Source organism: Protopterus annectens, chromosome 4.part0 (assembly GCF_019279795.1).
Source record: "Protopterus annectens isolate FY-2018-M chromosome 4.part0, PAN1.0, whole genome shotgun sequence".
Classification (NCBI taxonomy): domain Eukaryota; kingdom Metazoa; phylum Chordata; order Ceratodontiformes; family Protopteridae; genus Protopterus; species Protopterus annectens.
Window position 1 is genome coordinate 1399845704 of NC_056733.1, and position 24864 is coordinate 1399870567.

At 40.8% G+C, this 24864-nt stretch overlaps 1 protein-coding gene across 1 annotated transcript in view; it reads right to left on the reverse strand.

Moving 5' to 3' along the window:
* Positions 1–296: 296 nt before the first annotated feature.
* SEC24A (SEC24 homolog A, COPII coat complex component) overlaps positions 297–24864 on the reverse strand; it is a 2581543-nt gene continuing 2556975 nt past the window's right edge. The window contains exon 23 of the mRNA XM_044069234.1: positions 297–966. Within this exon, the coding sequence (XP_043925169.1) occupies positions 852–966 (115 nt within the window). The 3' untranslated portion in view covers positions 297–851. The remainder of the gene's footprint in view (positions 967–24864) is intronic.

Here is a 24864-nt window from a genome sequence, read left to right on the forward strand (position 1 = left end):
GAATGTAACTTCTTAAGTAAAAATCCAACCAACCCGTTTGGCTCGAAAACCACACAGTTCAAAAGTTGAAGTATATCTTCTTTAATAACAAATACAACCAGCCCGTATGGCTGAACTTCTGATGAAGCTTTGTATTGGACAAAGGGAAAGCGCGCTCAACTTTTTTATTCTTATTTGAGCCATACTGTAATGGTTATTAAGAAGATATACTTCAACTTTTGAACTGTGTGGTTTTCGAGCCGAACAGGCTGGTTGGATTTTTACTTAAGAAGTTACATTCACATTTTTCGTCTGGTTCCGGCTTATTCCGTTGTGGACTTGGTGTGTTCTTGGTTTTGAGGTTACTTTTATGGGTATCTAAAAAGGCTACCAAACATAAAAATGATGCAAAAGCTAGAACTTGCATGAAGTACTGCTAGCTTCTGTCAGTTGCACCTCATGTAAGACTATAACAAGCAGGTTAAGAAAAACAAATCAAAAAGGATTCACTAAAATATAACATTCTGAAATTCAAAATACTGTGAAGTCTATTATGCTTGACACTAAATATTGCAATTACTTCTCCCGACCAGTACCATAGCAATATAAAATCACTATGTTCTGTACAATTGTAATGTGCGTGTGCACACAAAGGTGTTTTTATGCAATTCAAAAATGTAAAAAAGTAATTCATTACATTTCTGACAACTTTCCCACAGCTGTAGTTTTAAAGATGACCTTACACTGGAAAAAATATATAATGTCATGTGCACTATGGTACAATCTTAATCGATGCAAATGAGAGGTTTCACGAAGACCAGTTTTCTTTTGATGCCCGCTTCCTCCACAGCATTACTGTGGCACTTAGTGCTTTATTTATTCACTTGCTGTTGTATGTGAAGCAAAAACTCATAATAGGACAAGGCAGATTCTGTCCTATCCTCTACCATGTTTTGAAGGAAGCTCATTTTCAGTGGACTGTCATCCCTATAAAAAGAGAAAACAAAGACAATTACTTATGTACTTAAAACACAATGGAACTTTTAAAAATCAGTAGACTCTTGAGTAAGTCATTCAATGGTATTTCAGCCTGCAGAACACACAGTGATCTTAAACATTCACACTGACAGTATTTGCCTCAGTTAATGATTGTACCTACTAATTACAGTCAAGAATAGTACTCCCTGTAATTATAGTAGGGTATATAAAACACTGCATCATTAGGAATCAATCCGAGGATGTTACAAAGGACTGAAAAGACAGATTGGATAAGCAATTCACAAATAAACAATAGGGGTATATGGATGGCTCCCAAATATGCAACAAAGTCTAGAAGATTTAGGATCTTTGTTTGGAAATGTTTGCATTGGTATTTGTATACTTCAAGTAGATTCCACAAAGAATTTCTTAGGTTCAGAGGTAGGTACTATGCTATCTGTCTGAGGGCATTTATAAGCCTAGCCAGAGTGTGTCAGCTTTCGCCGCCCCATTGATTAATTAACTGATCCTCTGTCAAGCAGAGCCAATGAAGTGATCCCAGGGGTGTATTTTCTGTTAACCATCCACTCGTCAAGGTTTCTCTTGAAGAGTGTTAGTGAGGGGCTCTGCTGGATGTAATCTGGAATTTTGTTCCAAAGCATGGGGAGCCTCTGTGACAGGAATCTATCCCTCCAGCATGTTCTATTTATTGTTGTGGTGAGGTTTAGCTCACTAGAGCGAGTGGCTCGCAGTGACTTGGATTTATTTAGGTGGAACATGTCCATCAATTCTGAGCTGGACATGGCTTTGTACGTCAGGCAGAGATCACCTCTGAGTAAGCGATATGCCACTGAGTACAGCCGAAGATTTTTCAGTCAGGCTGCATAGGACATATGTTTGAGGCCAGTAATCCTCTTGGTGAGGTACTTTTGTGGTCTTTCCAGCTGTTGGAAGTGTCTTGTGAGGTACATCCAAAAAGGGGCATTGTACTCTATGATGGGGCTAATGAGTGACGAGTAGAGGGGCACTATAACCTCTTTATTTCTAGATGTGAACCCTTTAGTAATTAGATGGGCCACATAGAAGGATTTCCTAACTACTTTGGCAATATGACTGTCAAAGGAGAGATTACTATCTACCTGGGTCCCCAGCTCTCTTATTAGCTCTTCTGTATTAAGGGGGCTGCCACCTATGTGGTAATTCGTGGGTGAACTGTTTTTCCCAAATGGGATGACTATGCATTTTTTGGCATTTAGCTTGAGGCCATGACTTTGACACCAGGTGTCCGTCTCAGTAAGGCCCTTTTGAAGGATGTCTGTGTCAGCTGGAGAGTCAATTATGGCTCCCAGTTTGCAGTCATCGGTGAACTTGGTTAGCCATAGTCCTCCTGTGTTTGCCTGTACTTGTGAGAAGTATATGATGAACAGTGGGGGTCCCAGGACCGAGCCTTGCGGGACACCACTTGTGACTGGTTTAGAGTTGGACCTGGAGCCCGCTCGTCTTACTGTGTGAGTTCTGTCTGTAAGCCAGTTGGCAGCCCATCTCATGACGTAGGGGTTTATGTTCAGGCTGGTGAGTTTTTCTGTAATACCCGAGTGGAGAATGGTGTCGAAAGCCTTGGCAAGGTCAAGGCAGACTGTGTGAACCACCTTACCCTCGTCTATGGCCTTGGTGACTGTTTCGAAGAAGTCAACCAGGTTTAGTAGGCATGATCTGCCCTTAACAAAGCCAGACTGGGTCGGGTCAAGTGTTTGGAGGTTCCCAATGTCTCTGTTAATGAGTTCCATGATGATGCGCTCCATAGCCTTGCAGACCAGGCTAGTCAGGTTAATGGGGGCGAAAGTTACCTGGGTCAGTTGTGGCCCCTCCTTTGTGGAGCGGAATAACCGTTGCTGTGTGCCATTCTATGGGCACGTAGCCTATGGAGAGGCTGAGGTTGAACAGCATGTTTAGGTGGGGGGGGGGGGTTAATTTGTTCTGCAGTTGGTGCAAGACGCAGCCTGGGACACCATCTGGTCCCATTGACACTGTGTTTTTGGTTTTTGAAAGGGCTGTTTTCAGCTGTGCGTCTGTGATTTTAGTGACAAACACTTTTCCGGTATTGTTGTGGGCCCTTTTGGAGGTGAGAGGGGGGTGAAGTTTGCACTGAATCTATCTGCCAGGATGTTGGCAATACCAGTAGGTTCAGTATATTTTGTGCTATTTTGCACTAGTTCAGTGCATATCTGCGAGTTGCCACTTAGATTCTTAACATAGCTAAAGAAGGCTTTGTGGTTATCTTTTGAATCCTTGGCTATTTTTCTTTCGAAGTTAGCCTTGGATGATTTCATGAGGGACCTTAGTTTCTTACTGATATGGATTTGTTTTTTTTTCTGAACTAGTTTCCTCCTTCTATTGTATAGCTTGTTTATTGTAGGGGTCCACCAAACTGGTTTCCTTTTCTTAGAGGAGTGAGTCTTGGTTTTGCTAGGGATGGCACGATCCATGCATCCTTGTAGGTGCTCATAGAGTGCATTTGTAAAGGTTTCTGCATCTTGGGCAGCGTTATCCTTTAGCATGAGGGCTGTGAAACTTACCACCTCTGTCTTAAGTAAGGTGAAGTTTGCTTTAGAAAAGGTTTTTACTGTGCTTTCCTTAGTTGGTGGTGGTGGGGTGTGGACATCCAGAGTGATTAGTTTATGGTCTGATCTAACCAGTGACGGGTTGACCTCTGGTGTGGAACACCTGTCGCTCATGTTGGTGATGACCAGGTCCAATATGTTTTCATCTCTGGTAGGAGAGTTTACCAGCTGATCCAGGGCATTTGAGTTGATAAATTCCAGGAAGCGCTGGGCCTGGGAATTTGTACTTGAGTAGTTTTCCCAGTGAATGGTAGGGTAATTGAAATCGCCCAATATCAGGGTGTTCGGTAGGTCCTTCATGTTTTCCAGTGTCTGCAGAAAGGTGGAGTGGTGGTCCTGGATCATGGAAGGTGATCTGTAGCAGGCCACAATTTGCATTGCAGATTTGCCTGATGTTAGTTGCACATGGATGATCTCAGAGGTATCATGCTGCCCCACTAACCTGGAGGTGTAGGTATCCTTGATGAATATAGATACACCCCCTCCTTTTGTGTTCGGTCCATGTTCTGTGGACGAAACGTGTGGTATTAGTTGTAGCCCAGCAGTGCTGAGGTGCACTGTGGAGCCTTGAAACAGGTTTCAGTTACAGCACAGATGTTGACGTTCTGCATACTGAGGAGTGCTTCGAGCGCATGCATTTTGAGATTTAAACTCCTGGCGTTGAGTAGCATAACCCTCTGTTTTTTGTTAATTGTGCTGTTTACAGAGGTGGGTTTGACTTTTGAGCCTTGCCTAAAAAAGGCACTATGGGGGCAGCAAGAGCCTTGGTCAGTATTCGAAAGCCTAAGGGTGACAGGTGCAAGCCGTCTCTTGTGAAGCAACGCGGCTTGTCGAGCATGTCATCCCAGGCTGACAGACACTGGATACCCTTTGAATGACACCAGAAGCTTAGCCAATTGTTGAAATTGATCATTTTTTCTTTATACTGAGGTATCATTCTTGGTGAGGGCAGGATGCTACTCAGGGTCAGGGTCATACCAGCCTGGGCTGCATGATCAGAGAGCTCTTCCATGTCTCTTTTCATGTAGTCCAGGGAGGTACGTCTCAGGTCATTCACACAAACATGAACAATGACACAGTCATATTTGTACTTGTTCTGGAGTGACCTGAGTGCTTGTGTTATGTGGTGGATTCTGGCTCCCGACAGGCAGTTAACAGTAACCTTCTGCTTGTCCAACCTAGTGAGTGGGACGTCAGTGTGCCTGACTATACAACTAGTGTGTTAGGTATGTTATTTCGCCTTAACGGCTGTGATTGTGCGACACACTGATTTTGTGTTTTATGTGTTGTCTGGTTTGTGACGGGAAGTGCAGGTTGTTTGGGTGTCTGCTTTGGAGGTCTCTGATGCTTTTGCAGGTTTTTATTTAAGCCTCCGAGTATGATTTTGTGTATTTATGTGTATTTTTTGCCAGTGCTGTTTTAGTAGGTTTGTGTGCGGCTGGAGGTGTGGTGCAAGTGTTAACCTTCTCCTCTTGATTGTCTGTTCCAGTCTTGGGTGGAAACAGCTTAACTTCCAGTTTGGCTGTATAATTGCATCTCTCGCATATGTTAGTGTTTTGTGGTAGGAGGAGAGGGTTGTCTGTGTACATGAGGCAGTTGCAACATTGCCTCAGGATACCCAGATTCACCAGCTGGACTGGAGAGTGCACCTGAAGTTGCCCTTTGGTCATGCCTGAATAGTAGAGTGAGCTGCTTAGTCGCTTGGTTGGTGAGAGGTGAATAAAGAGCCTTGCCCTGCTGGGCAATCAGTGTCAGGGTATATTAGTGCGTGCTATTAGGTCTGAGCAAGTGCTGGGCTGTAAGATGCTTTTTGAGTGCTTAGGATGAGAGTTAGACTAGTTTCAAGGGAAAAACTGATGAGGAGACTTAGTGGAGCCGGGAATAATTTAACCATAGCTAACCGGAACTGCCTGGTGCGCAAAACCGTGCAAACACGGTTTTTATAGTAGGGAAATGAAAGAGAGAGAAATTAGCCCAAAATGGCCAATAATCTACTAACTTCTGGGCTGGAACCACTCCTCCAGAGACAGATAGGTTGCTGAAAGCTCCCCTCTCTCACAGGTGAACAGAGAAACTTCCTTCTATCCAAGTAAGGTATGGGCAACTCAGAATCTAGTATCACAGCCCTGAATTCAGCACTAGCCTGAAAACTGGACTACACTAGCTTAGAAAGGCGGGAAACAAGGAATTTTTATGTTTTTTTTTGTTTTTTTGAAAAAATAAGGCAAAAACAGTAAAAAAAATACACTTAAAACAGCTTTAAACGACTACAAAGATCAGAAAAGGCTATCGTACTTTAAACAAAAAACAACTTTTTAAAAGTGCAGGCAATCAAATAAGTACAATATGTGAAAAAAACAAGCTTTTAAATCACAATAAACGCTGGAAAATCTGTGTTTAGGCGGAAAACAGTTAAGTACAGCAAGAAAGTACAGAAAAGTGATACTTAATCACTCCAAAGTCTCTCTTCTAAGCTAGAAGGCTTGTATTAGTTTAAGGCTTTCTAGTGCTACCCATTAGGTTAGTTACAGGAAAGATGGGAAACAAGCGCAGATGTGGCCTTTTAAACCAGAAAATTGAAAGAGACGGACAAACTGTCCAAATGGTCAGTAAACTATCATTTCTGGGCCAAGAACCTCTCCTCTCGTGGTAGACAGGCTACCTAGTGTTTACCACTCCCACTGATAAGCTAGAAGGCTTTCTTCCAACACAGAAAGGCTTGCGGGGCTCAGAAGCTTACCAACAGTCCTGGATACAGCAACTCTGTATCTGTACTAGGCTAGTTACAGGAAAGGTGGGAAGCAAGTGCGGCTTTTAAACCAGAATGTTGAAAGTGATGGAAAAAACTTCCCAAATGGCCAATAGCTACAATTTCTGGGCCAGGAACCACTCCTCTTGTGGTAGATAGGCTACCTAATGCTTACCACTCCCACTGATAAGCTAGAAGGCTTCCCTCCAACACAGAAAGGCTTGGGGGGCTCAGAAGCTTACAAAGAGCCCTGGATACAGCAAATCTGTACCTGGACTAGACTAGTTACAGGAAAGGCGGGGAACAAGTACAAACGTAGGCTTTTAAGCCAACAAGTTGAAAGAGATGGAAAACTGCCCAAATGGCCAAATAAACTACAATTTCTGGGCCAAACCTCACTCTTCCCGTGGAGGATAGGCTACCTAGTGCTTACCACTCCCACTGATAAGCTAGAAGGCTTCCCTCCAACACAGAAAGGCTTGGGGGGGCTCAGAAGCTTACTAACAATCTTGGATACATCAACTCTCTAACCGGACTAGGCTAGTTATAGGAAAGGCAGGAAACAGGCACAAGTGCGGCTTTCAAACTAGAAAGTTGAAAGAGATGGAAAGAAACTGCTCAAACAGCCAATAGCTACAATTTCTGGGTCAGGGACCACTCCTCTTGTGGTAGGATAGGCTACCTGATGCTTACCACTCCCACTGATAAGCTAGAAGGCTTCCCTCCAACACGGAAAGGCTTGAGGGGCTCAGAAGCTTACAAAGAGTCCTGGATACAGCAAATCTGTACCTGGACTATACTAGTAACAGGAAAGGCAGGAAACTAGCGCAAACACGACTTTTACATCAGAAGGTTGAAAGAGATGGAAAAGCTTCCCAAACAGCCAATAAACTATAATTTCTGAGCCAGAAACCACTCCTCCTGTGATAGATAGGTTACCTAGTGCTTACCACTCCCACTGATAAGCTAGAAGGCTTCTCTCAAACACAGAAGGGCTTGGGGGGGGGCTCAGAAGCTTACCAACAGTCCTGGATACAGCAAATCTGTACCTGGACTACACTAGTTATAGGCAAGGCAGGGACCAAACGCAAAACAGGCTTTTAACCAGAAAGTAGAAAGAGATAGAAAAAACTGCCCAAACGGCCAATGAACTACAATTTCAGGGCCAAAGCCCACTCTTCCCATGGTAGATAGGCTACCTAGTGCTTACCACTTCCACTGACAAGCAAGAAGGCTTCCCTTCAACACAGAAAGGCTTGGGGGGCTCAGAAGCTTACCAACAGTCCTGGATACAGCAAGTCTGTATCTGGACTTGACTAGTTACAGGAAAGGCAGGAAACAAGCTTAGAATTTTTTTTTGTTACAGAAAAGCAGCTAAAAAACCAGTAAATACAATTAAAATTGTAGTGTAGGCCAGCATACCCGAGTGTATAGCAACACTACGGCAAATACAGTTCAAATAAATGCAATTAAATTAACAAATGACTAAAAAAGTGCAGACGCCGTAAATTAGAAGGCTACTAACAAGCAGTAATAAGTGCAGAGTAAGGGCGACTGGAGAGAAAACAGTACGCAGAAGAGCAACTAAGACAGTTACAGTAAGAGCAGCTGAATAATAAAATATATATATATATATATATATATATATATATATATATATATATATATATTTATTTATTTATTTTTTTGATGGAGGGAACAGAGCAGGATTAAGATGCTACAGGGGCTGCCCTTCCAAAATTCTCTCTTTGTACACAGTAGGAGTGTCTGAAATCAGAATATGATCTCATTGCACTCAGTTGAGTGAGCAAATGAGATGGGCCCAGAAGAAGTATCCAAATACAAATCTGCAAGAGGGGTAGGCAATTTCAAAGCCACCAACATTAACACCAAAACAAGATCAGGGAGGGTGGGTGAGGAACTAACTGTAGAGAGACAGCCACAACTCCAGTTGAGTTAATATTTAGTGAAAAACACAAATAAATAAATTAAATACGGTACTATATGCAAAAGAGCAGATAAAAGTGTACTTAAATTCACTTATACGTCCAGCTGATTTCAGGTAGATGTTAGCTGGCCAAAGCTCTGATATTAAGCAGAGATAACTCAAAATGTACCACTTATATAAGAGGCAAGGATGTCAGTGATGAGCTGAAACTACCCCCTACTGCTATCAATGGCTACAGAGAAATTCTAAAAAGTACTCAGTAGAGAGACAGCCACAACTTCAGTTGAGTTAATATTCAGTGAAAAACACAAATAAATAAATTAAATACAGTACTATATGCAAAAGAGCAGATAAAAGTTCATAGGTTCATACTAGGCTATCTGCCCTAGGGCATTTATAAGCCTAGCCAGAGTGTGTTTGGCTTTCGACACCCATTTTAAATTAATTTTGCTATGCCCTTTTTCGAGGTTAGTATACTGTGCATCTGTCTAACAGTGACACAGAAGTGATACCCGGGGTAAACCTACGGTCTCCCATCCACTCATCAAGATTCCTCTTGAAGAGAGTCAATGAGGGACTCTGCCTAACCTGGGCTGGGATTTTATTCCAGAGTGAAGGGAGCCTCTGGGTTATGAATCTGTCCCTCCAGCATGTCCTATTTATTTCAGTGCTGAGGTTCAAGTCTCTCGAGCGCGTAACTCGATGGGATTTGGATTTTCTGAGGTGCAGCATGTCCATTAATTCCAGGTTGGACATGGCTTTATACGTCAGGCACAGATCGCCTCTGAGCAGGCAGTATGCCACTGAGTAGAGTTTCTTTAACCAGGCAGCATATGGCATCTATTTGAGCCCTTTGATCCTCTTGGTGAGGTACTTTTGGGGTCTTTCCAGTTGCTGCAGGTGTCGGGTAAGGTACATCCCAAAAGGGGCATTGTACTCAATTATGGGCCTGATGAGGGATGAGTAAAGAGGCACGATGACCTCCCCTGATCTAGATGTGAATCCCTTCATGATTAGGTGGGCTATATAAAATGTTTTTCTAACCACTTTGGCCATGTGGTTGTCAAATGAGAGATTGCTATCAACTTGGGTCCCCAGTTCCCTAATTACTTCTTCTATACTTAATGGATTACCACCTATGTGGTAATTTGTGGGCACTTTGTTTTTGCCAAAGGGGATGACTATACACTTTTTGGCATTTAGCTTGAGGCCATGGCTCTGGCACCAGTTGTCTGTTTCTATGAGGCCCTTTTGGAGGATGCTTGTGTCGGCTGGAGATTCGATTATGGCGCCCAGTTTGCAGTCATCTGCGAACTTGGTCAGCCACAGTCCTTCCGTGTTTGCCTGTACCTCCGAAAAATACATACCGAACAAGAGAGGTCCCAGGACTGAGCCTTGTGGGATGCCACTTGTAACTGGTTTGGAGTCTGACATGGCTCCAGCAATTCTAACCATGTGGGTTCTGTCCTTGAGCCAGTTTGCAACCCATCTAGTGACATAGGGGTTTATATTTAAGCTGGTGAGCTTATCTATAATGCCCGAGTGGGGTATTGTATCGAAGGCTTTTGTGAGATCCAGGTAGGCTGTGTGGACCACCTTCCCCTCGTCAATGGCCTTGGTGACTGTTTCAAAGGAATCGGCCAGGTTTAAGAGGCATGATCTGCCCTTAACAAAGCCGAACTGGGTAGGATCCAGTGTCTGTAGGTCCCCAAAATCTTTATTTATGAGGTCCATGATGATCCTTTCCATAGCTTTGCAGACCAAGCTAGTCAGGCTTATGGGGTGATAGTTTCCAGGATCCATTGAGGCACCACCTTTGTGGAGAGGGACCACTGTTGCTGTACACCACTCTCTGGGTACATATCCTGTAGTAAGGCTGAGATTGAACAGTAGTTTTATGTTTGGGTTTAGCTCTTCTTGGAGTTCATGTAGGACGCAGCCTGGGACACCGTCTGGTCCCATTGATGCTGTGTTTTTTGCTTTGGAGAGGGCGGCTCTTACCTGAGCATCTGAGATGTCAGGGGGGGCAGCACTCTGCTGGGATAGATATTCGCCCTTTTGGTGGGGAGGGGGGGTTTGCGCTGAACCTGTCAGCTAGGATGTTGGCAATGTCTGTGGGTTCGGTGTATTTTTTGTCATTTTGGACTAATTCTGAGCATATCTGGGAATTCCCACCCAGGTTCCTAACATAACTAAAGAAAGCCTTGTGATTATCCTTAGTGTCCTGTGCAAATTTTCTCTCGAAGCTGGCCTGAGACGATTTTATGAGTGCCCGTAGTTTTTTGCTAATACTGATCAGAGATGCCTTCCCTTTTTGGGATTTTGCTCTATCATGTAGTAGCTTCCTCCTTCTATTGTATAGTTTGTTTATGGCTGGGGTCCACCAGACAGGACATCTGCCTTTGGAGGATTGGGTCTTGGTTTTATTTGGGATTGCATGATCCATGCATTCCTGAAGGTGCTCATAGAATGCGTTTATAAAGGATTCTGCGGTCTGGGCCGTATTTTCCACAGGCCCGAGGGCTTTGAAGGATTCCACCTCGGTTTTAAGGAGTGTGAAATTTGCTTTAGAGAAGTTTTTCACTGTGGTTTTCTGGGCAGGGTGTGGGGTCAGGATGTGAATATCCAGTGAGATTAGTTTATGGTCTGATCTTACCAGTGAGGGATACACTTCTGGTCTGGAGCATAGAGTACCCATGTTGGTGATGATCGGGTCCAGTATGTTTTCCCCTCTTGTGGGAGTGGTAACAAGTTGTTCCATAACATTTGAGTTTATAAATTCTAGGAACCTTTGGGCTAGGGTGTTGGAGCTAGAGTAATGCTCCCAGTCTATGTTTGGGTAGTTGAAGTCGCCCAATACAATGGTGTTTGGAGAGACCTTCATATTTTCCAGTGTTCTCAGGAAGGCTGAGTGGGGTTCCTGGGTTTGGGAGGGTGGTCTGTAGCAGGCTATAAACTGGAAGGCAGTTTTACCCACTGCTAGTTGCACATGGATAGTCTCTGATGCTTCGTGCTGTGCCACAAACCTGGAGGTGTGGGTATCTTCGACTAATATTGATACTCCCCCCCTCCTTTTGTGGTTCGGTCCAAGTTTTGGGGCCGAAAAGCATGGTATGAGGTATAACCTGGTAGTGCTGGGGTGCTCTCGGGAGCCTTGAACCAGGTTTCTGTTACTGCACAGATATCAATGTTCTCCATGCTAAGGAGAGTTTTGAGTGCGTGCATCTTGAGGTTTAGACTTCTGGCGTTGAGTAGCATTACTTTTAGTTTCTTATCCCTTGTGATACCTATGGAGGTGGGTTTGTCTTTTGATCCTTGCCTAAAAAGGCACTACGGGGGTAGCAAGAGCTTTTGCCAATATCCGAAAGCCCAGGGGTGACAGGTGCAAGCCGTCCCTAGCGAAGCATCGTGGCTTGTCGAGCATGTCATCCCAGGCTGACAGGCACTGGATCCCCTTTGAATGACACCAATACTTAAGCCAATTGTTGAAATTGATCATCTTGTCTTCATATTGTGGCATCATTCTTGGTGAGGGTAAGATGCTACTCAAGGTCAGGGTCATACCAGCCTGGGCTACATGCTCAGAGAGCTCCTCTATGTCTCTTTTCATGTAGTCCAGGGAGGTACGTCTCAGGTCATTCACACTAGCATGGACAACGACTGAGTCATATTTGTACTTGCCTTGGAGTGACCTGAGTGCATGTGTTATGCGGCGGATCCAGCGCCCGACAGGCAGCTCACCGTGACCTTCTCCTTGTTCAGCCTGGTGAGCGGGACGTCAGTGTGCCTGACGATAGAGTCACCTATTACAAGTGTATCAGGTGTGTTGTTTAGCCTTAAGGGCTGTGACTGTTCGGCACACTGGCTTTGTGAGCTATGTGTTGCACGTGTTTTGTTTTGGGGTAGCGGTTGCTTGGGTGTCTGCTGCTTAGGCAGATTTTTATTTAGAGCCTCCGAGTATGTTTTTGTGTGTTTATGTGTTTGGTTGGCTGTCGTGGTAGGTCTATGTGAGACTGGAATTGTAGTGAGTGTGGTTTCCCTCTCCTCCTGACTGGTTATGCCAGTACTGAGTTGAGAGAGCTTAGCCTCCAGTTTGGCTATATGGTTGCATCTCTCACATGTATTGGAATTTGTTGGGAGGAGGAGAGGGTTGTCTGTGTACATGAGGCAGTTGTGACATTGCCTCAAGATTCTCAGATTCACCAGCTGGACCGGAGAGGAGATTGACAACTGACCTTTGGACATGCTAGAATAGTATTGGGAATTCCTTTATAATTGAAAAAAAGGGCCAGTGGGGAACAAGGTACTCAAGGGGAGTTTGTGAGGGTGTAGTGCTTTTAATATTTTAGTGTTGACTTAGTGAGCAAGTTCCAGGTAACTTAAATGCAATGTGTTACAGGTAACTTAAATGCAAAAACGACAAACAGTAACTTTCTTTCAAGTGAAACAAGGAAATAAGTACAATAAGCAATGCAGATATCACTAGGGATCCACAGAAGCACTGAACAGCCGCATTTTAGGTAGAATTAGCGTTTCAGGGAAATAACAAGCAAACAAACAACATGCATACAAACAAAGCTAGATTCAGCAGGCCTGGATCTAGTCTATGCTACAGCAAACAAGGTGTACCAATTTCAATAAGAAGCAGTTCAAATATGCAGGCACTATAAGCCTTTAACCAGAAATTCCCAGCTCAGAAGGACAGAGTCCAGCCTCTCCTCCCACAAGAGTGCAGACCACGAACCTTCTTAATGTAAAATAACTGGCCTGAAGCCCAAGTGCTTAAACCAGAACTAATATACTTTTAGAATAACAGACACTGAACCCTCAATCAGCAGTTCCCAACTTAGAAGGATGTAAGCTACCTGTCCTGCCACCACAGTGCAGGCCACAAACCTTCCTAATGTAAAACAACTGGTCTGAAGCCCAAGTGCTTAATCCAAAAGACTTAGAATGATAGCTAAACTTTAATCAAGTTACTACCAAGCAGTAATAAATACAATTGAATACTTTAAAGAATGCCTGGATTAGTGCTCAAGTTATACAAACAAAGCTAGATTCAGCAGGCCTGGATCTAGTCTATGCTACAGCAAACAAGGTGTACCAATTTCAGTAAGAAGCAGTTCAAATATGCAGGCACTATAAGCCTTTAACCAGAAATTCCCAGCTCAGAAGGGCAGAGTCCAGCCTCTCCTCCCACAAGAGTGCAGACCATGAACCCTCTTAATGTAAAATAACTGGCCTGAAGCCCAAGTGCTTAAACCAGAATTAATATACTTTTAGAATAACAGACACTGAGCCCTCAATCAGCAGTTCCCAACTTAGAAGGATGTAAGCTACCTGTTCTGCCACTACAGTGCAGACCACAAACCTTCTTAATGTAAAACAACTGGTCTGAAGCCCAAGTGCTTAAACTAAAAGGCTTAGAATGAGTTACACCAAGCAGTAATAAATACAATTGAGTACTTTTAAGATGACGCAAAAGCAAAATAAAGTAGGAAGAAACACAAATACAGTAAAAGCAGATAAAAGTGTACTTAAATTCACTTATACGTCCAGCTGATTTCAGGTAGATGTTAGTCGGCCAAAGGTCTGATATTAAGCAGAGATAACTCAAAATGTACCATTTATATAAGGCAAGAATGTCAGTGATGAGCTAAAACTAGCCCCACTGCTATCAATGGCTACACAGAAATTCTAAAACGTGCTCTGTAGAGAGACAGCCACAACTCCAGTTGAGTTAATATTCAGTGAAAAACACAAATAAATAAATTAAACACAGTACTATACGCAAAAGAGCAGATAAAAGTATACTTAAATTCACTTATATGTCCAGCTGATTTCAGGTAGATGTTAGCTGGCCAAAGCTCTGATATTAAGCCTTAGGCCTCAGGTAAACTGCAATTATGGGGAAGAAAGATATACTGTAATTGTGCATATACTTTTGGGGAATGTAATGAGTTGACAGACTTTAAAAATTCCCTGCAAACTATTCTATCATAAGTAAGTCACCACAAAAAAGAAAAAGTTCAAATAATAACAACTGGACCAGGGTCCACAAATATCTGTATAAATTTTATTGCAGACTTAGCGCTTTGGCCCAAGGCCTTCAAAGAGTAAAAACTCATAACATACACACACTTTAAATACTAAAATTCTACCTAATTATCCAATTATTCAGTAATACAATAACAACATATTTCCAATCAAATACTTTGTTGAGTCCAAATGGTTCCAAAGTATTGTATTTCAGAATAAAAAGAGTTTTCCTCTCTAGTAATTTATTCTTAATATCCACGCATTCTCCTACAATTAAATGAACTTTTTCCAAAATACATCCCTTTAAATCATCTGGCTTAGCACCATGAAACTGTGCAAAATGACCTCCCAAAGGGCTATCTCATTTTTTTTATTTTTAATGTCTCTAATGTGTTCTTGAAAGCGAATTCTAATTATTGACCAGTTTCCCCAATATAAAATAAACCACAAGTACATTTTAAAACATATATCACCCCCTCTGTGCTACATGTATAACTACTATTGACAAAACTTAGCATTATTAATCCAAGGGAAAAAAATCACTGTTTTTACAAATAGAACATTTATTACAAGCCACAGTACTTCCATTACAAAACCAAAACTATTTGTTTGTAATTCCTATCACCATCACATAAAAAAATTAAATAATCAATAAATTTAAAATATTGAATCAATTGTGACTTATAAAAAATATGACCATATATATAGTCAATTTCAAATTCAGCCATCACAATATTAGCATACATGGGGGCAAAAGCTGCCACCATAGCTGTACCCTGCAAGTGATGAAAAATTTCTCCATTAAAAACAAAATAATTATTTTGAAGACAAAAAACAACTAATTATATAAGAAAATGAGATAAAGGAGAATCCCCTAAAAAGTAAAATAAGACTTGAATACCATAATCAAAAATGTCTTCTCCATCAGCGGTATGGCAAATGCAAGGCTACTCTTTCCTTAAAGATGATTAAAATGCAAGAATAAGCAAAAGTAATGGGCAGTGATTTGGGTGGGGGCTGCATCCAGTGGTCAGCAGTACAGGGGAAACAAAACATTCTATAAAAGAGAGGTCCTTAAATGAAATTAAACTTTTTATCAGGGTTGCAGGTTTTGAATGCAGTGTTATACACCTATGGTCACATCAAGGGTACAGAAATCTGCCATCAGTGATGTTAGCAGCTGAGGTTCAGGAGTAGAATTAGATTGTCATTTTTTTTTGTGGGAAGAAAACAACAACTAGCTCATCAATAGCTCTCCTTTTATTGCAGAGCTGAAGACTAACACTTGCAGACTTGCAGTACAGACCAAAACTTAACTAATTTCATACCTAGCAGATGTGGAATGTTACTCTTCTAGCAGCCTATGTTATTAGACTGGAAAGTATTTCTGAACAATCAGTTTAAAAGGTATAAGCCAAACCAATACAAACGTCTTGTGAAAAGTTAGTGGTGTTAGAAAAGAGATAAACATCAATGCTGTTCATCAAAAAAAAAAAAAAAAGCCAGACTAGTGGCAGAAATGGGCAAAGCCCTAACTGCAACCCATTTGAACCACATTTGATTAGCATCTTAGGCATCTTGAGAGTTTTGGCAAAGAGGATGGGTGTGCTGGACGTCTCTCTGCTTGAGTCCTGACATATGTAAGAACTCAAAAAGATGAAAGATGATACCAGTTCAAGTGGGTAGGAGAATGGTGTACCCGTGGTTATCCCTGTGGGCTTAGGGATGAGGCATGGGCTATTGCTATTCCTCATATCCAACCTGACAGTAATTTTCATTGACATGTAAAGGGAAGGAGTTTGGACTAAAAAAAAACGGACCCCTTCATGATGATGGCGCTGCTCCCAATAGCTCCACTTCCACATTCTGGCGATGGCACAAGTAACGAACTGCAAAGTTTAGTTCCCAATTCAGGGGAACAAATGAGCCAAATGAGTGAAATGGGGGACAGGGAAGGCTTAATTATCAGAAGGGGTACCGGACAAGAAAAATTGTTCAGCAAAAAACTTTTATTTACGACTGTTGAGAGTCAAAGGTTTTTTATCAATATATTATAATGCAAAAATTACAGACTCAGATTTTTCTTAAACTTTTTACAAATAACTTTTCATATTTGGGAAACTGTACAGTCTAGGTGTATAATATAAGCAGCACTTCTGTTCAGCCAAATGCAAGCTTTCATACAATCACAAGCAATTACTTACTGTGTTCTTGTATTTTAATATTATTGACAGGAATATGTTTGCTTGCATGAATAACAATATAAACACTCAATAGCTATTCAAGCTGTAAAACTTACAAGGCGAGGATCAATAACTTCTTCTAGTATCATCTAAGGATTCTGCTGTCACCTTTCAATAGCATGTAAGTCACCTCTTTCAGGCTACATTAACCTAAACATTGAAATAGTGCTAGTTTCATAATGACTAATAAACAAATAGTGCACTCTCCAGGGTAATTAATTCTATATGGATGATGGTAGTGTATTTGTTTATCTCCTACCATAACTCATTATATGTAGATCATTCAGTTATAAAAATATGACCGGAAATATGAATATAGACAAGACAAGAGAAAACAGTGGTTACAATTTTCACTGCAATGCATCCTAAACAAGCAATTTCCACATTCTTACCCTTTCATATACAAACCATCTTTAACAGCTAAATTGCTCATTTAAGAAATCCAATTTCATTCTCACAATGCTGATGAACATCCAATGGAAATGTGCTTAAAAAGATACTGAAAGATATTAATGAGGTAAGGAAATTGTCTGATTCCTCTATAATACAGACAAAGAATATCTTCTGAGTATTCAGTGTGATGTATGTGCAAGTCTTTATCAAGGCTCACTGGAAGGATACTGCAACCATCCTCAAGAGCCAAAAAATGCATGGGATATCTGGGTTCTACACAATGCATTACAAAAGACTACCAAAATGGTTTTGTGCAGACAGAAGCACCATGCAGTATATGGAACACCCTGATTCTTCTCTGAAATTGAGAGAAAGACAGTTCTGCTAAGAACCATTGCACTTTTCACCAATGACCTGCTCCAGTCTCCACCAGAGTGAAGAGGTAAAGCAGCTTTAAGAGCTCTAACACCACCTCACACTGCCACATTTCTTTTTTTGTGTGTAGCAGAGTGAAGTGAGGCAGTGCTAAAGTGTGTTACGGCCTTCAAATCTATAACACTCTTTCCACTTCTACTCCTTTTTTTTCACTCTGTCTTGTAGTACACTGGAGCAGCTCCAGTTCAGCTCTAGGTACAACTAAGAACTATGAGGCAGCGCTAAGCATATTAAAACTTTCAAAGCTGTACAATACTTAACTACTATGCCATTTTTCTTTAAACTATGCTACACAGAGTATTTAAAGTACTACAGTACTACACAGAATTATGATTGGGTCTCTCCAGTTAAAACCAATTAGTTACAATTTCTCAAAATGGATGTCGAGATTCATTTCTCAAGCTTCACTTCTCACTGCTCTTGAGGTGAATTTCTTGATAACCATTTCTCAAACATATAACAATTTGGTTATGACTGACACCTGTGCTCTCTCTCTCTGCCATTTCTGTTCCTGATGGATGACATGCTACAGAACAATAAAGGGAACTTTCATGCGGTAGTCTATATTGTTCTAATCAAGGCTCCTGAAATAATTGAGAATTTCCTCCTTAAACTATATTGCTAAAAGCACAACATAGTTCTAAAGCCACTGAATGGTTTACAAACTTTCTCAAAAGCAAAACATTTTCTGTAAAAATAGGTCCTTCTTTATCAATGTCCTCTATTCTCCTTAAACATTTTGCATGAGGTTCCATACAAGTTATCAGCCTCTTCCCCCCTCTTCATAAACACACTTTTAACTTGGAAGAGGGCTTGTTATAATCACACACGAGGTCCCGAGCAGCCCAGTTGGCATTGTATCTGAAAAGAACTAATAACAGGATAATTTATGCAAAAACACAGCCATTTACAATGATTCCCCCCTCATGTACCACACAGCTTTGTGAGAGCAAATCCACCCACACCAACCCCCCCCCCCGCCGGGTATTCAAAAATATACTTGCAGTCAACTGTAATAAACAAAAGCCATGACCCACAAGACTAGGCAAAAAATGAATCAATTCAATGAAATTGGCAAATATTAGATTCCATCAACTATGTTCTCCAAAGAGTACCCTTGCTTAAGTACTACTGGCATCTAGCTGGACCAGTCCCTCCTTTTCCAACACAATATTGAACAGAATCAAAATTAACAACCTGTTATTCCAGGCCCCAAATTTTTCCACTTCCTTGGCCCAGAATGCAAGAACATAACAAGGAAAGGAATTCTGCAAGACCAGTTAAGAGTATGTCATTCCTCCCAGAATAGTATGCTCCCCCCACCAATAAGTCCTTCCTAGAATCAACTTCCAAGTACATCTATCATTTTTGTATGCCTTACACCAAAGTTAGAACTGCTCTGTTTGGTACTTAAAGCTAAACAGCTTCTAGTGCAACAGCTGATAGACCTCTTTTTTTTCTCTCTATACACTCCTTAAGCCTGAATTCTTTGATTTTCTCACTAGTAGACTCAGACATTTCTTCTTACAACTTCAGGTCTCATAAGGTGTGTAACCTAAGAAGGCACCAAAATAAACTGAACTGCACAGACTGAAGCTTCTCTGTATCTGGGAATATCTCTCTAAAAACCTTAAAACATTGTCAGAACACAATGAATTCTGCAAAGTGCCACAAACCTCATAGGTAAAGGATAATCTACGTGTTTCTACTCTGCCAGTACTATATAAAAGTATGTCCTTTTACTTGAAGAATACATAACTTATACGGCTTTGGTGATGGTAACCTCTACTAAGTAGTGGGATGGGGGTCTAATGGAACAAAGATTCAAAGTTTTTTGTTTAATTAAACTAATAAGTCTTTAACAGTTAAGTGCTTTATTGTAGTATAAAAATAAATGGGATATTTAGCCTCTTGAGAATATTACCCAGCTGAGCATTCTGCACCAATATCTTTTTCTACTATATACTAGCAAACTCTACTATATATTTTAACTATGATTTGGACTCCATCAGGGCAGTTCGTTCAGCTCCCCTATGCATAATCACTCTGCACTGCACACAGAAATCAAGCTATACTTCTGGAACGATGTTTTGTTATCTGTATCTTACTGCAAATGAAATTAAGCTCTCAACTTTTAATACACATGCTCAGTCCTTGCTTGGCACCTGGGCAATGACAGAAATTTATTTGATTTACTGCATTATGGTAACTGAGTAAGTAGGTTGGTCTTATGACCCTTTTCAGCCACAACCCAGACCCCAGAGGAACAACATTAAATATTACAGAAGGGTACTATTTTACATTTTAAGTTGATATTAGCAGAGTAATCTTAGAACATATCTACAAAACAAAGAAAAACACATTGAACTGCAAAAAAGTTTATAGTATTAGTAATATTTACATAGAACTTTAAGGGTCCATCAAGAGGCTATTTGTCAACGGTACAAATAAATATCCAGTCGAGTTTATACTTGACAACTGGTCGTCGTGAATTACTGCATTACTCTGGTTAGCATACTTTTATTTTAATATATAAACAAATGTCAAATGGTAGCAGGGGCCAATGAAATAAAATTAAGGCATATCTGAAGGCTTGGCATCCGGGAGGAATATCAGTTGTGTATTTATGAATTTAGACACAGGCATTGCAGATTACCAGACACACAATGTTGCTGTGAGATGCTATCTTGTATGCCCAATTGAAATGCATGACAATGCATAAAGTATACAAGAAAGGGGGACCATAAAGTAGTAGTGTGATATCTGGCTAAAAATGTCAAAGTACAGCCAGCTATATAATTTACCAGTATGAAAAGAACCAGAAATTCATTTAAGAAAATAAGAACATGAAAATCTATCCCTATTTATTTAGGTAGACTAATAACTGTAAAACTAATTTTGTAAATCCTAAGTGCTTCTTTTGTTTCTGGGCATATTTTCTTGTTTTCTATCTGATTTCATGACAGTCAGTTCTTTTAAATGTAAGCTGAAAACTGTGAAATAAAGTGTTTAGGAGTTTAATGTGCATCTGAGGTGTGGAACGATTTATTTTTGAGTGTATCATGGAAATATCTTTTAGTATATAAAGACTTCATCTTGGCCACAAATGCAACAACTTGCCTGCAGAAGAACGAGCAAGACAGTACTATGCCTAAATTAAAACAATGCCCAAAACAGGCCAGACAAGCTTGTTTTACATGCATAAGGAAGAGGACACATCCTGACCCGAACTAGGTATTTTTCTTTCTTAGTGTTATAAGTAAGTACAGAGGGGAAGGCTACCTGAAAGCCCCAAACTCTAGAGATCTCCTTGGAGAACTCCAGTGTCTGTAAAGAAACTATTATAGTAGCCAGATTTTCAGGTACATAAAACCATCTTCTAAAAGAATTAGAGATCAAAGTACTCAAAACATGTTTTCCAGCTAGACCAAGCTTCAGAACACTTGGAACCAGACTTTTTGGCTATGAAGTGAAAACAAAGACAAACCTTGAACTGTCTCTGCAGAAGAATTTCATCAACAGGAAAGAGATAAGGGTGGATAGGAGGACTATGTTACAGAAAAAAAACCTCTACATTAGAATAAAAAAAATAGCTTTTCACTCCATCTTTGTTTTCAGAGTTATATTAACATTTAAAATTATGTTATACGCACTTAGACTAATTTTGAAAATGTTTTTCCACAAAATGGCTGCTATTGGGACTTGACATATCAATGTGATCTTGTTTTTCTTAAATCCTTTCTCTTTCTCATAAACCATTTCAAGTCTGACTGATATGAGTCATGCTAGACATAAGGAAGTAGTGTTGTATTCCCATGCCATTGACATATAATGGGATTTGTGCTAGTCAATGTCATCTTATATACCTTCTGTAACAGGACTGCGTCTTTTTTTCCTGGATTGACCCTCACAATTTATGCATCTCTCAGACCCTGTTTTACAGTATACTAAGGGGTTACACAGCTGCAACCAAAAAAGTAGATAAACTGCATGCCTTTGTTCAAAGTATCCTGCTGTATTTCAAGATGAGCATTATCCTTGAGGTGTCCAAACTGACACTGTGCTGACACTTGCAGTTTCACATGTGAGTGACAGCTGGTACTAGAACGAAAAGGGCTTGAAAGTAACACTGTTCCTCATTGTTTGCAGTGCAAAGATTTTTTTTTGTCACTGAATGTTGCAGAACATGCTTTATTTTCATTTGTTTTATAACTAATGTGATGCCCCCACCCCTCTACTAATTAAGTCTACAACAAAATATGACCAACCTTCTGTTCCTTAACTTTGGACAGGTACTTTTTTCTGAAGCACAGATGGGCTTGTGGCATTATATTTTCAATCTTTTCTTGTCCTCCTGCTCATATAGTGATTTGTTGACGTACAGGAAAATAGCTCTTCTACAAACCTGATTCATTGACAATGAGACAGTTCATGGAAGAGACTGGAAAATAATTCTATTTCCCAGTCCCTGTAGTGAGAAGATTTTTTTTTTTTGGGGGGGCAGATATTGCAGGAAATTCTTTATCAGTTACATTTGTTTTATAACTGTTATGTTCTCTTTTTCCTTACTATCCATCCATCACCCCTTTTTCCCATTTTGCACATGGGGTCGGGGTGTCACTTCAACAGTAACAATTACCTACCACAAAGGTTTACACCTCCATGTGGCTAGCCCTGCCATGGTAGTTCTTCCCCACCACACACTCACATCTCTGGTCAATTCAGAATGTCCAATACAACTACTACATGTCTTTGGAATGTGGGAGGAAACAGGAGCACCCAGAGGAAACCCATGCGAACACTGAGAGGACTTGCAGACTTAACACAGAAGGTACCTCAGCTGAGTACTGAACCAGAGATCCTCTTGCTGTGAGGTGACAACATTATCTGTTGCACAACTGTGCCGCCCCATTTCTCGGCCTTTTGGCTAAGATCAATTTTAGTTTCTTCTTACTATGCTTTTCTGTAATTTTGCAGCCAAATGCTATAAACTTTCTATTCCTTATTTTTGGATAACTTTTTTTGAGGCACATATAATGGCATAATGGTTAAGGTCTTTACCTCACAGACACAAAGTACAGGGTTTGTTTCTGACCTTGGGTTATTGGCTAAGCTTAAAATGGCCATTCAGGGCAGTTTGTTTATTATTCACCTGTGAAAGTTATTCTGCTCATCAACTGATTTGTTAAATATACAGCATAATCACTCATCACCAAAACTGACTCTTTAATAATGAAACAGTACTACTCATGCATTGGGCTCAGTAACACTTCAGAATTATTTTATGTACTTTTGCAGTAAACTGCATTCCTGAGGGTTACAACCATCAATGAACTAAGGCATGCAGCAAAACATTCTCTTTCCTTTAACTGAAACAAAAGTTATGTACTTACCATAATGATAAATCCATGTTGTCTATTCTTTATCCAATTCAACTGTGGGTTGTAGGATCAAATAGGATCTGACTTCGGCACAGACTAGGAAGACTTTGCTCTGGAGCTCAGACTCCTCCCTACCCATAATCTTCCGCACCCCACCTCAACACCTCAGATCGAGTTTACATGAAGACATGACAAACAACTAAAACATCATTCTGTATGAGAACATAACATATCCCAAGGCCATAAACCCAGTATAAGCAGTTCCTAATAGAATTATAATCCAAACCTGGCCCTCCAGGACAATGGAATAATTTGAACGGGGTTGGTGGGACAGATGTTGAACCGGATGAAGAACAGACAACATGAATCTATCATTATGGTAAGTACATACCTTTCATATCCAGTGTTGTCTATCTTCATTCAATTCAAATGTGGGACAGATTCCCAAGCACCAAAGTCTGGGTGGCTTCATGGAAGAACATTCTGCAGAATGGTCCCTAACCTGGTCCTCCAGATGACGGAATAATTTGGATGGGGTTGGTGGGAGAGATGTTGAACCAGATGAAGAATAGACAACATGAATCTATCACTATGGTAAGTACCCTCACACAATACAGGAGTACTATTCCATGCAAGAACCAGACACCAGGCAGAGTAAGGTGATAAGCTCTTTTGTTCCCTTTATTCACAATAAAAAAATGGAACTTCATCAGATACTGTATCTGATTAAGTTCTGTTTTTTGATTGTGAATAAAGGGAACGAAAGCACTCATCACCTTACTCTGCCTGGTGTCTGGTTCTTGCATGGAATAGTACTCCTGTATTGTGTGTGGATATTTGTTGTGGTTACAGACTTTCTTTGGGCATTGGATTATGGTAGGTGTATAACTTTCATATCCAGTGTTGTCTATCTTCATCCAATTCAACTGTGGGACAGATTCCCAAGCACCAAAGTCTGGGTGGCTTCATGGAAGAACATTCCACAGAATGGTGGAGCCAAAAGATGAACGAGATCTTGATTGTTCATCCAATTTGTAATGGGAAATAAAAGAGAGTAATGCGGACCAAGTGGCTGTTGCACAGACATCAATAGGAAGTCTGTTAGCAAATGCTGTCACTGTAGCTACTGCTCTGGTTGAATGCGCCCTTGGTTTGGATGACAGTGATAAGTCTTTCTTTGTATACACACAAAAAAAATAATAATTTCGAAAGCCAATGGGATAACATAACTTTGGAAACTGCTTTTCCCAATTTCTGTTTTGAGAAGGACACAAACAACTGATCAGATTTCTTGAAGGGTCTTGTTCTGTGCAGGTAAAAATCTAACTGTCGGTGAACGTCTAAAGTATGTGAGATGCACTCCCCTTTATTGGAGAACTTCAGGAAGAAAAAAAGGTAGATAAATAGATTGATTTAAGTTTGCTTCAAATGTCACTTTAGGTAGAAAGGAAGGATTAGTTCTCAAAGTAACCCTGTCCTTACGAAAGATCAGATAGGGAAGGTTTAAGCAGAAAGAGCCTGTAATTCTGAAATAGTCTTGGCAAAAGTAATGACTACCAGAAAAATAGTTATCCAAGAGTGAAATTTGATATCTGCTTTTGCTGCTGGTTCAAAGGGTGGTTGTGTCATTGCTTGTAGCATAACAGTAATGTCCCAAGAAAGCACTGGATCTCTGACAGCTTGTCTGAGAAGGAAGGTACCCTTTAGGAAGCCTTTCGAAGTCTTAAGGGAAAGTATGGAGGCATTGTCAATGTCTGTGTGAAAACTGGAGCTGGTTGCTAACTGTACTTTAATTGTGGAATAGATGAAGCCAGCATGAAATAATTCTGAAAGGAATTGTAAGATGGTAGGAACTGAAACTGAGAATGGGTCTACACCTCTAGAATTAGCCCATATGGAAAATCTTCTTCATTCACTATGGTAGACTTTAATACTAGAAACTTTCTGCAAAGCTGTCAGAATGTGAACCATTGCAGGGGACAGCCTGACATCTCTGGCTGTTCTTAAAATTGGAAGAACCATGTGGTTAGTTTCAAGGACCTCTGATCTGAAGGAGGCAAGCCGGGAGGACGAGACAGAAGATCTGGAAAACGGTCCA